Source organism: Mastigoproctus giganteus, chromosome 10 (assembly GCF_048544385.1).
Source record: "Mastigoproctus giganteus isolate SK-2022 chromosome 10, ASM4854438v1, whole genome shotgun sequence".
NCBI lineage: Eukaryota > Metazoa > Arthropoda > Arachnida > Uropygi > Thelyphonidae > Mastigoproctus > Mastigoproctus giganteus.
The window spans coordinates 94,702,053-94,719,396 of record NC_143584.1 but is presented as its reverse complement, the minus strand read 5'-3'; the positions used below and the strand labels follow the sequence as shown (position 1 = coordinate 94,719,396).

General features: G+C 38.8%; 1 protein-coding gene across 1 annotated transcript in view; it reads right to left on the bottom strand.

The window, feature by feature from the left end:
* Nucleotides 1-17,344, bottom strand: part of LOC150079165 (guanylate cyclase 32E-like) — a 333,869-nt gene that overhangs the window by 186,580 nt on the left and 129,945 nt on the right. The window contains exons 2-4 of the mRNA XM_090383559.1: nucleotides 13,937-14,237; nucleotides 6,483-6,632; nucleotides 5,631-5,806 (exon numbers count right to left, since the gene is read on the bottom strand). Coding sequence (XP_090239685.1) covers nucleotides 5,631-5,806; nucleotides 6,483-6,632; nucleotides 13,937-14,237 — 627 coding nt within the window. The remainder of the gene's footprint in view (nucleotides 1-5,630; nucleotides 5,807-6,482; nucleotides 6,633-13,936; nucleotides 14,238-17,344) is intronic.

The following is a 17,344-nucleotide window of genomic DNA, read 5'->3' as shown; positions in this document are numbered from 1 at the left end:
ATGCTTTATGAGCTCCTACTCAAGAACTTTTGGGAGCTAGGAACTCTCTTCTAGAAACACAATGCATCTTTGCGTGTGTCTTCTTCCTGTTGCGATGTATTCTCAAACTTGCTCCTTGTAACATAGCGGGGTACACACAATCAGCAAACAGTTGACGATAGCAGAGACCACTGATACGTTGTTCCACATGCACCACGGGTCCAAGTTCCTGCCAGTGAAACATGCCCCACGCCATACAACCGCCTCCACCGGCCTGCACTTTTGAACCAAGCATGATGGATGAAAAGCCTCATGTAGTTGACGCCAAATCCGTACACGACAGTAGATTGTATCCACCACGGCGTACATATACAGGGCCTCGCTACATGCCCCCCCCCCAGGGAGGTTATTGGCACGGAAAAGTGGGATGGGGTTACCAATCAAAGTGGCATGTGGGTCACAGGGCTGATGCATGTGGTTTATTATCAGTCAGAAATATCAATTAGTGATGCAATGGAATTCCAGACAGGTTCCAGCTGGTAGTTTGAGGAAATGTTTACGATAAAGCTATGAGACAACTTCTTCCCTATTATGCAGACTCCATACACCTTTGTAATTGGTTCTGCCTGTCCAGATACATTTTAATTCCATTTGATTGGAGGGTCATTAACGTTTTCTGATTGGTGGTTTCCCCCAAAGAGGGTATATATAATTTTTCTGATCGATAGGCTTTGAGAGTGCATTTTTTATATAGTGACTTGAGTTTGTTTTCGCTATATCTCGTGTAAGTTTGCAGTTTGTATTGTCAAGAGGAGTTCGATTCCATGTTTCCCTTAGCGAGTTCGATCCTAAAATCTCTATAGAATCACGCTATAATGTTATTTCTTTATCTGCAGATGTGTGAGAAGTTATGAAATCGCACGCACCTCCCTACTCTGAGAAGATGCTTACATGATGGTAGAAAAGCAGACTTTATTCTTGGTGGCACTTGCCATGTAGAAGCAACCGAAGACATTGTTCATTTCTCCTTCCAAGACAAGTCTGTTGAAGTTGACATCGATGACATTTCTACCCTGATTTCTCGTGCTAGCAGCATTAGCAGTCATCTAGAAGTTTTGCGTGGGTACAGACATGTTTTTTAAATCATGGCAGAGATTTTAACATCTTCTCTGAAGCAAGTTTGTGTGAAATTGAGCTACGATTGTCGTTCCTTAAGTGAGACAGATTTTCTTTTTGTTCCTTTCGCATTAATCGAAGAACTTGAGCTTACAATTCTAGATTCGACAAACCAATTGCAGGGATAGTGTTTTTTATTTTGTGCTGGCCCAGCATTTATTGATTAAGGCAATGTTAACCCAGATGTAATATGTTATCATTTTTTATGACAAATGTAAATTATTATTTTTTAATAAAAAAAATTGTATGATTTCTACCTGAATTATTTTTTTGTAATGAACAATACGCAAGTGATTATATGTACTGTGTTTAAACTAATTTAGTGTCAGTTTGTAATGAATGGACAACTGTACACCGCTTATTACACCCTCTCAAAGCCAGGGAGCTTTGCAGGGCAACCTGCCTTTCAGAACGCTTTTAGTGGCAACCCTTCTACTATGAAACAGTGGCTTAGGACACAACCTGCTTATACACTACACAGACCTGTGAAACATCGTTTCAAACGATTACGAACGGTTATGAGCGGCACACCAGCATCAATGCGATCTCGTCGATTTGACTTCAATAACGGATTCAAATATCTTTTATCTGTTATTGATTGCTTCAGCCGGTTCGCATGGATGATTCCCCTAAAAACTAAACGCGGATTAGAGGTTGCACAGGCTTTATCAAAGGTGTTTCGCGCTGGTTCTCCACCCTACTTTTTACAGACCGATAAAGGAAAAGAGTTCTGGAATAAACATGTTCGTGAATTAATGAAAAGGGAAGGTGTTCATCTGTTTTCTTCGTATGGCGACACGAAAGCGAGTCTGGTTGAGAGGTTCCACCGGACAATGCGTGGGAGGATGTGGGGATATTTTTCTCACAAAAATACATACCGTTATATCGATATTCTTGATGCTCTCGTAGAGGGGTATAATAAAACTAAGCACAGAACAATAAGCATGCCGCCGGCTGAAGTTAATTTTTCTAATGAATCAGAGGTGTGGAGGCGCTTATATGGTACAGCAACACCTCCTGGACGTTCATTGTTTGTCAAAGGAGATGTTCGCATTTCGCGTCAAAAATCAACTTTCGAAAAAGGCGCGACTCGCAATTGGTCAGAAGAAATCTTTGTGGTGAACGATATTTATAAGACATAACCTGTGACTTATCAATTAGTAGACATATCTGATAATATCATTTCTGGAAGGTTTTATTAGGAAGAACTGCAAAAAAGTAGACCACCCCGAATTTTATGCCATTGATCGTGTATTGAAGAGAAGAGTGTATCGTGGCAAGAGGCAAATTTTGGTGAAATGGCGAGCGTACGCAGACCCGAGTTGGATAGACGAATCCGAATTGCGTCTTTTATAATAATTTTATGTGCAGTAGGATTAATTACAGTGATTGTATTACTGATTGCAATGCCCTCTATGAATATCAATGTAGGGAACTTTACGTTTTCTGAACGAATTAGTTCCAGCAAACGACTCAGTGTATGTGGCAATATTGTCGACATTCGTGTGTTTACTTCTCATAATTCTACCTGGATTCCGACGATAAAGAGAATTAACTTGGAACCACATGAGTGGGACAGACTCGTTTCCTTGCAGAAGTCAGTTGAAAAAGCGTGTAAGCTTTGCCACCACCGCTCCTTAAATTTTTATTGTGCCATCTAGTGAAAACCGATATGGACAGTGGATTTCAGACAGAATGCAGTTTCAAAAAAGAGTCAAGCAGCTCCAGTTCTTGCTTGGAATATCGGGCGGTGACTTTTTCATAACACGAGACGGGATGCATCTAGAGACTAGAGCACATTCTTCAGAATGGCAGACTAACTTTCCTCTCCCCCAAACGGATATAGACTTACCTGACTGTTTCTCATATATATCACTGTACTGGAAACAAGAAAGCAGAATTCAGACCCTACAGAATCGGTTCTTTTAGAAATACTTGCAGATGCGGTTCCTCCTCATTTCCAGAGACACACAAGCAGATGTATAAGCTGTGATGGAAGCGAAACAATTATTCATTTAGCCATCGCCTTATCGAGAGTGGATTTGACAGTTGTTTCGCTGTGTATAAGAGTCGATCGCTGTTTAAGTGTAAAGATCTTTTATCACTACAATTTTTAGAAGGTTGGCTGATAGACTGTGGAAACTTACGTCGATTAGAAAGAGCGATAATCCCAAATTATTTTAGTGATGGAATACCTGATTCTACCTAGTTCCGCCAGCATGGACGTTTTTCCAGAAAACACACAGTCGCACTATACTGTACTGTGAGACTACCCCATCCTGTCAATCTAGGACCTGGAGAGTGGACTGTGGGTTTTGCCGAAGCCATTTTGCCATCGGAATTCGACAATATCGACGATGCTTTTAATAAGATTATTGTCGAGGAATATTTTGATGCACAACATGAAGATTTCGAATGTACCGTGAAAATGCGACTGAGTTCGCCTGCAACGCAAGAAGCATTAGTAGAGCAACTTTCGGACGCCCTGATGTCGCACATTATTTTTGGTGCAGAGCTGAGGGGTGCAAACAAGCATTTTGTTATTTTTGTAAAAGGTGAATGTTCTGTTTTCATTCCAAACGATCTGCATTCTGTATTGGAACATCCACATTCAGTCCTGGTACACTTTAACTACGGCGGCTCTCGAACACCCCACCAGTTTAACCGTTTGGGAAATCGAGGCATCAGCTCGTCGAGCACCCACAATCTGTCCTTTACCAAAGTCCAATAAATCCTTCCTTTTACCCATCACTCTCGGAATTTTACTACCTACTGAACCACTGACACCTTATCTATGCTACGTAGGTCGAATAACTCCGCACTCAGTACCTCACGTGGTCAAACGGGTCACATTCAGTTTTCATAGGGGTGGTCATAATTCAGCGATCACTCAATGTATGTAACCCATTGCAAAATCAATTTCCGTTTTTAGTGTATTAAATTGTATGTTGCTACGTAAAAGTATTTTTATTTCCTAAGACCCGGAATTTTTGTAGTTTCTTTCTTTACCTTGCTTTGGAATAGTTCTGTAACCGACGGTTACACCAAAAAGAGGTTTTAGATGTTTTTTAGAACCGTTCATGTGATGTCATTATCATCATAAAGATAATAACTAGGTTATAACTCTGGGACATTGTTGTTGCGCAATGTACTCAAAGATCGTGAAGCCTCACGCAAACTGCAGATTGAATTGCCTTTTTCGTCAATGAGTCACGCAGAAATCCCCTTATTTCGTTCTTTTTCTGACTTATCTCCTGTTTTCGCGTCATAAACTAACGAAAATGTTCGTACATCTTCCTTACGGCAGAGCTATAATGACACTCTTCACTGTACAATAACATTCTGAAAGCTGAGCTCATCCTCTTCACTCTCTCATCTTAAAAGTCAGCCGAAACTCCCCATCATCGAAGTTTTTCGAATCGCGAGGCGCGGACTGTTTGATCCTTTATTTGCCTTTATATAATTTTTCGCGCATTAGGGAATAATTTGAATTGGTTGAAGAAGCTCTGTATATGAAGCTGGTTTCTTAAATTAACTAAAGAAGTTGAATTAAGAAACCAGAGATCTTGTTGTTGTTATGGGAGAGTTTAAAGGCGCATAAGCTACTATGGTTATAATGCGCCTTAGAGATCTTGTAAAGCCATTGTGAACTCAGTCTATACAAATGGTATGATAAGCAGACCGAATGGAAAATTTCCAATTCCTTGAGGTATAACAAAAGAATAAATGATGCTTGATTAAATACGATGGTTATTAAAAACTAGGTGCCCTTTGAATAATCGTTAGCGTGATGGCCATACATGTTTACCACTATATTTGCAAATTTTCTCGTCGTCTGTAATGCCATTTCAAAGTTAAAGGCACCCTTTGGCCACAGTAGCCCTTGCGCCATTAACCTCCTCTCCAACAAAAACATAATGCAATTATATACTACAAGAAACGGAAGTTATTGCTTGTATAAATGACCAGTGTGAAATCCGACCCTGCACATCAATACGGAATGCGAAGAAGCGTAAATTGCAAACTCGCAAAGTGGTCATTGTGACCGTTTCAATCGGGGAACAAAGCGAAGTTCAGCAGCAGTTTAGTGAAATTGCCTTTTCACAATTCAGTTACTCCCATTTGAAATAAATCTAAACCAGTTTTGGTTTCAGGCATATAATGTATTTTACCTCAAATGAAAATCACTTAATTGCCGTACTTCAGTATCTTCGGGCCTGCCAAGAACTGTTTTACACATTCTTCGACCATTTCCATCTTTGATTAGGGCCTGCCAACACAAGCATATCTTTTTTTTAAGTGGACAGATTGCTCACATCTTGAAGGTATTTATTCACTTCCTAATTTAAATGCTGTACTAGCTAGCTAGCCAGCCATTTTTCCATTTAACTTGCAATGTTTGCAATGTAGTTTTTTTAAGTAATAAAAATCAATTACTTAAATCAAAACAAACAAAAAAGAATATCTTTGCTCACCTGTGTTTTTATGAATGGGTGGAACACTATATTAAAGGGTGCTGCTGCGGAATAATTCCTTACTTTGTCCTGGAATTCGGTGTAGTTTGGGTTAATCGGGCCAGTTGGAGTCAATATAAGTACCGATCGAAATGGTTCGATGATCCTCTTGTAGTGGGGCCAAGAAACTTCGAAAACTAAAACACAATAAAGACAGTTTTATAATAAAAAATTTCGCAGAAACGTCACAGATTAAGCGCATGAAGAAACAAATATAAATTTTTAATATATTACTCAGTAATTGATTACAATACAATCTATGAGATCACTATATACAGTGAAAGAAATACTCTGATGTCAAAATTTGCTGACTCTTTGAGATACGATGCGACATTCACTTTGGAAAGGTCTGCCATAGCGTATCGTATTGGTAACCTTTCTATGGGAGACTTAACTTTGGTTAAATTTTTATTACATAAATAGATTGCTTTTTATTTATTACAAACGGCAGTAAAATCATTATATATTTACCTCTTAAAATGAGGACTGGTGCGTACCGTTTTTCTATACGACTTTATGTACATTTATAATTGTTATTCTCTGTGACATAAAATGCTTGCATTATTTATTCATTCATAAATTAATTACTGTACTTATTTAATTACATATTAGTATTACTAATTATTAATACGTTTTATTATCTCCAATTACTAATTAGGGATAATATTTTACAGAACTCTTGCGAACATTCTCCATTATTTGGATTTATGGGATGAGCGCAACCATAAGAAACTTCAGTTCCCAAGTCAGAATAGAATAGTTATTGTAGCACCTGAAAAAAAAAATTTCAACGCATAATTTATATATTTTTACCTTTCACGAGATATTCTGAGCTCTCGGGATCGTAAACATCTTCTTCCTGAACTGAAATGATGACGTATTCTCCCTTCTGCAGATACTCCCTTTCATACATTATGTGAGCAAAGTCTTGTGTTGCGTACGTTTCTGCCAGTATCACGTACACTAGAGAGCACATAAAAAAGAGACATTCATGAATATCCAAGAAAATACATTTAAATTGCAATCCAGAGTTGATTAGGACAGAAAGTATTAAGCTACGAATAGTGTATATGGTACAGATAATACGTAATGTCATATTTGTTTATTGCTATAACCAGGGCTCGACAAACTCGATCGCCATGGCGAATAAGAAATCCATCTTGGCGACTAGTATTTTAGAGATAAGTCTAGTGACTGTGGGATTGAATCAGCTCTTTGTTTTGCGTTCGCTGTAGTCTGTATCTTGCAAGGATTGGCACTTCTGACAAAGGTATAGTACGAAGGACTCTTAGTACTGATGCTAAATTATCGACAGCGTCATTTCACCGGAAGAATCTTAGTAGTTGAAGAAACAGCAATTATACAGACAATTTATCCACTTTTGATTGATTAAGGGAAAAATAAATAAATATTCGAAGATTTTCATTCTTGAAAAATTTATACTGTTCATCTTATAGGTTTTGTTGACATATCAATGGCTGAAGTCGAGTGTTCGTGACTCAGGCAGTAACCCGGTAGTTTATTATCGCTGGAGTTCTTCGATTTGCGTAGCTTTGGTTCGCTCTTAATAGTTAATGTATCACTTATAATTAATTTAACATTGGGTAAAAGTTAATCACGTAAAAATAACTTAAGTTTCTAATTTTCACCGAGTTCAACTGTGAACGGACTGATCAATATCATAGCGTGACGTTCATTGATACCGGCTGCTTCGGGAAGATGGCATTATATGAAGTTAACGCTAGCTGGCAAAGTAGTTTTACCTCATCACTTGACTCCCGTTTACTACGTGATTGCTCTTCCAGAATATCTTTGTTTTTAGTATGCCTTAACGTCCTCGCTGCAGCTGGTTGCCAGTTTGTGGCAATCACGACTACATCTTGAACAAATTTGTTGAAGGAACGTGACGAAGACTGATAACCCGACCAACCATTCTAGCTTTTGAACAGGATTGGGTGGGCTATCAGTCTTCTTCACGTTATGTTACTTGTCTATAAAAATTAAAGGCAAAACAATGTTTGCCCCGAGAACATCACTATATTACATCTCATTGCGAATCATTCTCAACGAATTTCCCTACTTTTAAACTTTAAATATTTACCTCGGAGAGGCTACACTAAATCAGCGAGGGGGAGGATGGAATACGCCTCTGAGTTAACCCTCTTTTGAGCTCACGAAACTAATAAATATGGTAATGATTGTATTTTTAATATTTTTTCATTGATTAAAAAAAACCCCTTAATTTCTTCCTTTCATTTGAAAGGTTTAAGAAGCGGCGCAGTTTTTACTCAAAAGAGAAAAAAAATTGATGTATTAGACTTACTCATAATTTTCTTTTTCCTCGAATTCAATATCAGCCTCTAGGGAAGCGCCGAATGGTAGATTCATTCCTAAATATTGCATCTGCCTGGAGTTTTTATATCGCAGGAAGCGGTCAGACAATAACTAGAATCCTCGAGATTTAAAACGTATGGAATGAGATGAAACAATCCTGCTGCGAACGGTGGAAGATTTAAAATGCCACATTACAAGGTGCAGGACGATCGAAGTGACTTTATTGCTAAGAGCGGAACTTGGTGTTAGTTTTACAATGGAGTGCTGCGATGCATCCCAGACGGCTGTCGCCATGAGATATTGCGTGTAGTTGTGAAAATTGCGGAGAGTAATACCAATTTTGCAAAGCGCTTATAGATTAAAACAAAAATGTAAGGGATTTAGAATTGTTATTGTGGAATTAAGGCAAAGAATGACCTTTCTAGTTTAGTTGGGACAAGTTTTAATAGGAAAATGTGCTTCTTGAAGGTCCTTGCTGTGGAAGGATTAATCGGTCTTGGGTGAGGGTTATTAAACTCACGTTTTTCATCCCGCGAAAGTGGCAAACCAAGCATAGAGCACACGCAATTTACAGACACCACATACTGACATCTATTGGCCTTAGTTGCTTCTGCGGAATTCAAAACAGCTGAGCAGATCGATTGAATGTCTACTTTATTGAAAATCTTCAACTACTCTCGAAAAAGTGCTACTGGTAAAAAATGCAACTTAATGGCATTTTTGCCAACAACTCCACACATATTATTTACTTACTATATTAACATGGACATTTGCATCACTTTTCTTTGCGGTTTACTTATAAAGTTTAATGATGGATCTAACGAGATGAACAAAAATAAAAGACGACGGAGATTCCGTGGAACATGGCTTAGTTGCAAATCTTCCAAAAAGACAGTCTATTTAATTGCTATGAACCGCGAGAAAGACGGGATATTCAGGGTGTCCAGTCACAAATCTATCTAAATATCTGGAAAACATGCATTGCCATAACCTGGACTACCTTTTGCGCTAATGGTGAACCTAATTCTGTCACCGATTACAGAGAGCATACTGATAAGGTGTCAAGTTGTAACTTTTACTTGAACTGATGGAGAATAAAACATTTTATCCACACCTTTGTGCTGTTAGTTAGTCTCCGACCAGGGTACTATACCTTCTTAGAAGATGATATCAACGCAGCGTTTTGGGTTAGCGTCGATCCCATTTGACATTTTCCTTCGGTTACTCGCTACCATATAACAGTTATCAACACTCATTAATATCATTGCTGTATTTGCTATCAGAAATGGCAATAACACAAGAGTGGTTAATTTAATAGTTCACCAACCTAATAGCGAGTAGCATCTCCTTTAGCTCACCGAACAGCCAAAGTCATCGGAGCATAATCGATCGACTCTACTAAGTGTCAATACGCACAGAATGCTGTCCCGCGTAAACTAGATTGTAACTTCAGGTCTGCTGGCTATATTTTAAGAACTTCTAGAAAGAGTTCAGACAAGGGAAACAAGATTGAGGGTGTGCTAGTCAATGTCCATACGGAGGACGGCTTAGAAAGTGCCGACTAGACATCTTAGTGGGGGACGTGATAGATGTAATTAAGGGCAACAACAACAACAGAAGGTTATTGTTGGGTTTGAGGCGCATCAGCGACTTAAACCATATTGCGCCGTATATAATAATCTGTAACTTCTGTTCTGTCGTCAATTTACCTGTTTGCTGGACGAAAAACCCGCGTATCCGAGAGAAAAAAATCAGGAAACCCTCTCTCCAGACCGACTAATTCAGCCATGTTGTAAAAAATGCCCATAATTCTTTTTCTCGCGCCACTGACCGGATTTGAATCGGGCCGTTTCCATCCGGTGTGGAGAGAACTGTGCTTATATGCACTGAGCCTTCTATTACTACCTGTGAAGGCTGGTGAGTAACAGAAGGCTGGGTTCCATGAAGCGCGTTGAAGACCATTGGAATGAATTGCCTGAAACAATGATTGTGGTTGATGGTTGGGTAAAATGCAAAGCAGAATTGGAGAGGAACGTTTTGCGACAGGTATAATATGAATGATAGAATTTTTTTTTTTTTTTTTTTTTCCTTTGGCAGATGCTGAAAAAAGCATGCTTTCTTGCATCATTTAGCCATTATAATAATAATAATAATAATACTATCCCCAATTTGTCTCAGACAGGACGACGCGGATCCTTGCGATGAACAGCACGTTCTACTTTATTCTACAAATGCCCACTTGGGTTGAGATCCGTGGCTGAGCAGATCCAAGAAGTAAGGTAACGGCACTCTTACTCTTAGAGCTATTCCCAAACGAGCCATGCTTTGTAACACGGGGTATTATCCTGCTGGAAGTAACCATTCGAAGGGATTACTTGGTGGGCCACAATGTTCAAGTAGAAGTTGATCCACCGGTATCAGGGGATGCAATGTGCGCCACGAAGGTACCACACTATGACACTTCCACCACCAGTTGCAGAATTTAACATTAACTACCTGTTACGAAGGGCCATACTCTGACCCTTCCCTCAGTAAAACAACTGAAACGGGGATTTTTCGGACCGTGCAGCCTTTTTCCACTCCTCGAATGTACAGAACAAGTGTTCTTGTGTTCTTGTATCCACTTGTTTTTTTATTCTGACAAGAGTGAAACCCAGTGAGGATGTCTGCTGATACACCGCATCTTTGGCAGGCTGCTTCGCACTTTCCGATATACTCCCTTCGCACACGACCGATGTACTTCACTGTAATTTGACGGCACCATTCTTTTCACCCTCTATCCGCATTTCACATTAACAAACTGTTTCTGGCTACATCCCTGCCATTTTGGCTGGATGTTTTCTGGTTATTGGACAATTATCGATATACTTGAGACTGTTGTGCGTGAACCCCACAGGATGGCGATAATGTTTGCGATATTTGCACCGGCACGTCTGGAACCATTCACAAGTTGACTGTTGTAACGGCTCCAAGTCATTACTATCGCACAGTTGGCTTATTCTCTTTCTTATTTACATGTAAAACCCTCCCCAGGAAACTTGGGGTGTATTGAAAGAAACCTAATTAATAATGCTTAAAATGTTACTCATATCGTATAAAATTTGTTGCTTGCTTACATATATTATGTACTTATCTTACAAAATCGTATTCAAAAATAAGTTGCAGTTGTTCAAGAACTCTTTAGAATGGGATTTTACAAGATCTCTTTCGAATGGGATTCTTCGTATTTCTTCTGGGATATGTGTGTGTATTATATAACTTTTTTTTGCTATACAATCATTGATTATCGTGCTAAAATTAGCTTTTTGCGCGTAATTACAGTGAGTTCAGAAAATGTTAAGTAATTTAACTAAATTTTTTTAATGCATCGTATTCATTAATTCCTGCATCCAATTTAACTGATCGTTATCCGCTGTTTTTACGTTTCATCGGTTTTATTTATTTATTGAGTGGCCACTTTATTAGGTACGCTTGCTCTTTTTAGGATATCAAGAGCTCCTTCAGTAAAGTTACGTGTTAGTAGCACGAGAAGTAAACAGATGAGCCGATACGTAGGGATGCCGAAAGTATGCATTTCAGTGAAGACGGTTTAAGTGCTTGAACGTGGTTTAAGTATCTCGTAAAGTGCAACACTGCTGGGTTTACACGTACAGCTCTGTTTTGGGTACAACGAGATTTGTCCAATAATCAAATAACGTCTAGCCAACGGTGATCTGTGCTCGGAAACAGTTCATTGATGCAAGACAACAGTGGAGACTGACAAAACTTGTGCAGGATAACAAGTAGGTCGCAATTAGTCAAATAGCAATCCTGCACAACAATGGTAACCAAAGAAGCATTTCAGAACACAGAAATCGTGATTTTCCACATGTGACTTCCATGCACCAAATTGTGATTTGGGGCATGGAAGTCATAGAAGGCCGATGGAGGATAACAGAAAGGCTAGCTAGAAAGTCAAATAACAGTCCAGAAAATAACATTGGTAGTGGTCTTGTGACGGATGGGATATTGCAGCTTGCAGCAATTGAGATCCACTCATTTCAACAAACAAGAAGATATGATTACATTGGGCTTATAAGTGGTTGGACCATCCTCCCATCACCGTTTCATTGTGATGGGATGACTGTTTTATTCCTATTTTTTTATATTCTGGTCCTTCCATCACAGTGAAACAGTGAAGGAAGGACCAAAATATGAAGGAAACGATATGAGTCGATGGAACCATCCTTCCCGGTGTCAACAGCAATGTTTGTTGTTGGTGGTTTTAGTCGTATTAGCAATCTAGGCCATATTGATCCTTTATATAAAATATGACTCTAAATTGCGTGTGTTGTGTCGATTTTCTGTTTGCTGGGCGTAAAACTAGTTTCCGGAGGAAAAATCACGTTTCCCTCGCTTGAGACCAACTAACTCAGCCGAGTTGTGAAAAAGACCCATAAAAATTCTCGCGTCGTGGACTGGATTCGTACCGGGTCTTTTCCGCCCGGTGTGGGGAGGACGGTGATTATAATAAAAAAAAAATATCCCACGAGGATGGGATTCTTTTGAATGGTTCCAAACTCGCTTTGAACATTCAGTGCGTGATAGTCGAGGTTGGCCACGGTGCGTGTGTAGTTGTGGCTAACAGATACTCGGCAGGATTTCCAGTGATTGCCTTCCTGGTGGCAAAGTGGCCGGAAACAACTGAACAACACACACATACACTGCCCAAACATAACATTCCATACGCTTCTGGCCTTTTACAGAGTTCTTTAATCATCACAGTGTACCAAGAAGTGGAACTGACGTTCAGGTTCCGCCCTACATAAGATACTATACATGTAAGCTCTAAAGCTATGAGGCGTTGTCATATTATTTTTATAAATTGCGCATATCTTCTCTGTGCTGGATTTAAAAACGAGTTTTGAGAAAAATCCACACAGTCCTCGCCTGAGGCCGACAAATTCAACCACGGAGTGGAAAAATCCCATAAAAATTCTTCACATCATTGACCTGAACTCAAAGCTTTTCTATCCGGTGTTGGAGGACGATGATCATATCAACTATGCTACGCGCACCTTTGAACGCTGTAGGTTATCTGGAAATTGTTTCCGACAAAGAGCATCCCGTCAATTGCTGTGTATCTGTTTGCGATTGGGTTCTTCCAAAGGGAGAATGCCCCATGCCACAAGGGCAAAATATTGCACATAACTGGCTCCAGGAACATTCAACTTACTACTGTGGCTTCCCCCAGTCACTAGATCTCAATGTAATTGAGGGATAAGGTGAAACGAACTCTTCGGTGTAGAGGTCCCCAACCATCCAGTTGGCAACAACTGTGGGGAAGCAATTGAGACAACATGGACTAGTGGAAAGCAATTCAGTCAACGCTCACCAGTGGCATTATTTCACCACCTTGTTGAGTCCATACCACGACGAATCCAGACTGTTCTGATCGTTAAAAGTGGGGGGGGGGGGGGTAAAGAATTATCACTATTAGGTAGGTGTACCTAATAAATTGCCACTTAGTGTATTTAGCAATGCATTAAATTATGTTTTTTTTTTAATAATTTGATATCATTATCAGTTTTCTTTAATTACATTTTATATAAAGTAAAGGTAAACGTTTTTCTCGTGTACTATATATAACGCGCAAAGTGCACATAATATGAAGTGTAGCTGTTATTACTAACTGGATTCGCTGTCCTTCGGTCATCCACTGTTACGCTTTTATATAAACAATAAGAAAATAATTCTTAAAAAAGCATCCCAAGACGCATTCTTTTGCTACACTTTTAATCTCGTTATTAACACTGCAGAATTGAAATAATCACGCAGATCGAAAGGATGTTTAGGAGCACATACATGGAAGGGAACAGACAGAGAGAGAGAGAGAGAGAGAGAGAGAGAGAACGAAAATGTATTTACTCTCAATTAGCTGCAGATGAATTTACCTCTAGTCCATTTGTAACTCTTTTCAACGATGTCCTCCAATTTGCTTTTGTGTTGAGTCACGTAATCTTCTGGAATGTAGAATTTACTCGTTATCTGAATCTTGTGTCGTTTCGCCAGTTCTTCCAGGGCCTCTTCTACTTGTTTGTCACTAGCATTTTTGGACACGATCAACACGATCTTCTTCCAATCGTAGCTTTTCAATAACGATATGATCGATTTGGCTACTTTCGAACTTGGGGAGATTGTTCGGGCAAAGGTCGAATAGATGGTTTTGTTCGTGACTCGTTGGTCGGAGCACTTCTGTAGAAATACAATAGAAATCATTGATTAATAATACATTCAGTAAAAGAAGTTCAATGAACCGAACATAAAATATTGCGATATGATTTTAGTTTGTCTTCTGGTTCCGCTGTTGCGTTTCCACTCAATAAGCATACACTTGCACTTTCACATTAAAGTGTGATTGGCAATTATAATATATAGTCTTAAATTAATAAGAAATAACCATTACCTAAAATAAAATAAATTAATAATACATATTTTTGTTTTTAAATTCTATAAGTCGCACAATATGTTTAAAATACACTTGTATTAAAATTTCTACAGATTGTTATGTAGTGTCGAATAACCACTCGGGAAGTAGAAGAATGGCCTTCACCTATTTCAAAATGCTTAGTAATATTCATTTTCCTGTTGAACTGTTTTTTACGGCATAAATTGTCACTGGCACAATTTTTTTTCTCTGTTTTCCGCACGAACTTAAAGGAGTTGTATAAAATTTATTCAATTTCAAAACTACTGAATTTTTATTTTACAACAATCATTTTGGGCGATTGGATAACTGGTAAAGCCATTCATTGAAAAGTCTGATATTTAAGTACCTATTTGAATAAAAAGAAGAAATATTTTGTTTCTATAGAGATTTCCATTTGTTATTTTTTATTGTACTGCACAAAAAGGCCTAAATGCGCATTTGAAATTAAAAAAGAAATATTAAAAAAGAAGATTTTGATATTTTGAGAAAAAGAAATATCAAAAGAATTATAACACTTACAGAGCACGAACTGTTCAAAATAATAAAGATTTCTGAGTTGTTGTTGTAGTGGAATTTATTGCCGCAAGGGCTGCTATGGCCAAAATGCGCCTATAACTTAAGATTGTTGGTCAATATATGAAAGGAATTGTCTAGAAGTGACTGTATACGTTAAGATTTCTGAGAGCTGGAAGAAAACGTTTGAGAACCACTTGCATAGAGTGAAGCATGTAGAAAGTTTTCCGTTCGCCTAACTCTTGAGTAATCCCATGGAAACAGATTTAACAACTACATCTTCCAACTTCTGCTTCCCGATACCATAATTTCATTCTCTTAATTGCTCATCATGTCATTTCCAACTGCCTTGTTTTACACTGTAGCTTTGTTTCTCTGTATGCTTCATTACCACGGCACTATAGTCACTATGCTAAATGTATCTCATTTGGAAAAGACTACATTGCGTAGCCACTTTATTAGGTACTGATGCTTAATAGATCAGAGAGTAGAGTAGGTTCCCCCGTTAGTCCTCGGAAACCTGGATTCGCCATGGCATGGACCCAACGAAGTGTTTTCAATCGGGCCACAGACGCTGATCCCATATTCACTCAATTGCTTTCCACAGTTGCTGTAAATTGGATGATTGCGGATCTCTACTCCAAACAACTCGTTCCATCTTATCCCGCAGGTACTTAATTGAATTGAGATACGGTGAGTGTGGAAGCCAATCCAGAAGGTTAAATTTACTCCCGCCTTCTTGGAAATAGTTCTGTAGAATTTTGGCTTTGTGACATGGCGCATTATCCTGTTGGAAGAAGCCATTCACAGACGAATACACTGCAGCCATGAAGGGATACCACAGATCATGTGGAAACAAATTCCAGATAACCTGTGGCATCTAAATGTTAGTCCTTTGTTATCAAAGGGCGCATGCGCATCACGAAAACACTTCCTACGCCATTACTTCGCCGCCGCCACCACCACCAGAGTACAGTACATTTTTCATACTTTGCAGGATAATTAAATGTGTTCATAATGCTTCTACCACACTTTCAAGGGTATGAGAGGACTACATTTTGGTTCTCTCACCACGTGAAAGGGATTCATAAAGAAGCGGGATTCGTAACACCAGGCAACTTTTTTATTATTTTAAATAGTACACTGTACATTGTTGGAGTTCCTGAGAACTTAATCTAACCATACTGACAAAAGCGAAACTCGATCGGTCGTTGACTGCGATATCCTGAACAAGTCCTTTCAGGATTTGGCAATATGATACACCAAAGATAATACGCCTAATACACCAGAGACCGCGTACGTGGAAACTCCAGCAGGGTTGCAGTTTCCAAGATGGCGCAGACTGCTTGAATCTTTTGTCTTGCCCATTCTCTCACTGAATTATATACTTGCAGCATCCTGTCTGCTTGTTTGATATGACATGGTGCGCTATTACTGAAGGAGCCCTTCATTCGGTAAAACGGTATCTGATCACGTGGTCACCTAGTGTAGTGCGAAATTGTGTTAATATTGTTATTTTTTATTTATCAATTCTTTTGACTGGTGTAGCGAAAGCCTTGTGTTATCTTTGCATTATATGGGTAATATTTAAGAAGAAAGGTAAAATCTCAATTTTGAACCTTCCCAACCTCCGTTAATCGCACCGCTTCATCAGAATGGTTTATGAAGTGATCCGTATGTGGATTATAATTTTCGATTCAACTTACAAATGTCTACTGGATCGCTAGAGTCGGTAACAAACCTAAAAATTCAAAAAACAGTTAATAGGAAAAATAAAGATGTCCAACACGCACAGCCCTTCCCAAAAGAAATTAAAAAGGAGAAAGACGTCTGAGCACGACACACAAGATGAACATCATCTTTAGGCTAAAATTACACCATTTGCTATGCATGAAATATTGAATGTTGTCGAGCAACTCCGTCTAGTTATCAGTAAAATCCTCGCTCCAGTTTCTTTAAATTATTTCCCGGTCCTTTGGTTTTTGTGCGGTTCCTCTTGATCCATTAGAAATTCAACGATCCTTTTCCAACCACACTGAGATGCAGTTAAGTGCCACTTATTTGTGTGCTCGCCTGAGAGTTATATCTATCCTCGGAAACAACTTTTGAGCGAAAATACCAAAGAATGGCAGAAACATTCATGCAAAGACAGACACTTCATAAACAAAGAAATTCTATAGGAACCTGTGCGTATTCGTTGAGTTTCGATACTTTATTTCTTTAAACCATTTGGAAGACGCAACCCATCGATAAACCATTCAAACTAAAGAATTCTTCATTCAGAACGCATGCAGAAGTAAGTTTCCAATTTAATAATAAGACTTCGGGGAAGAGAGAATTAAATTTAATACCTCGAAGT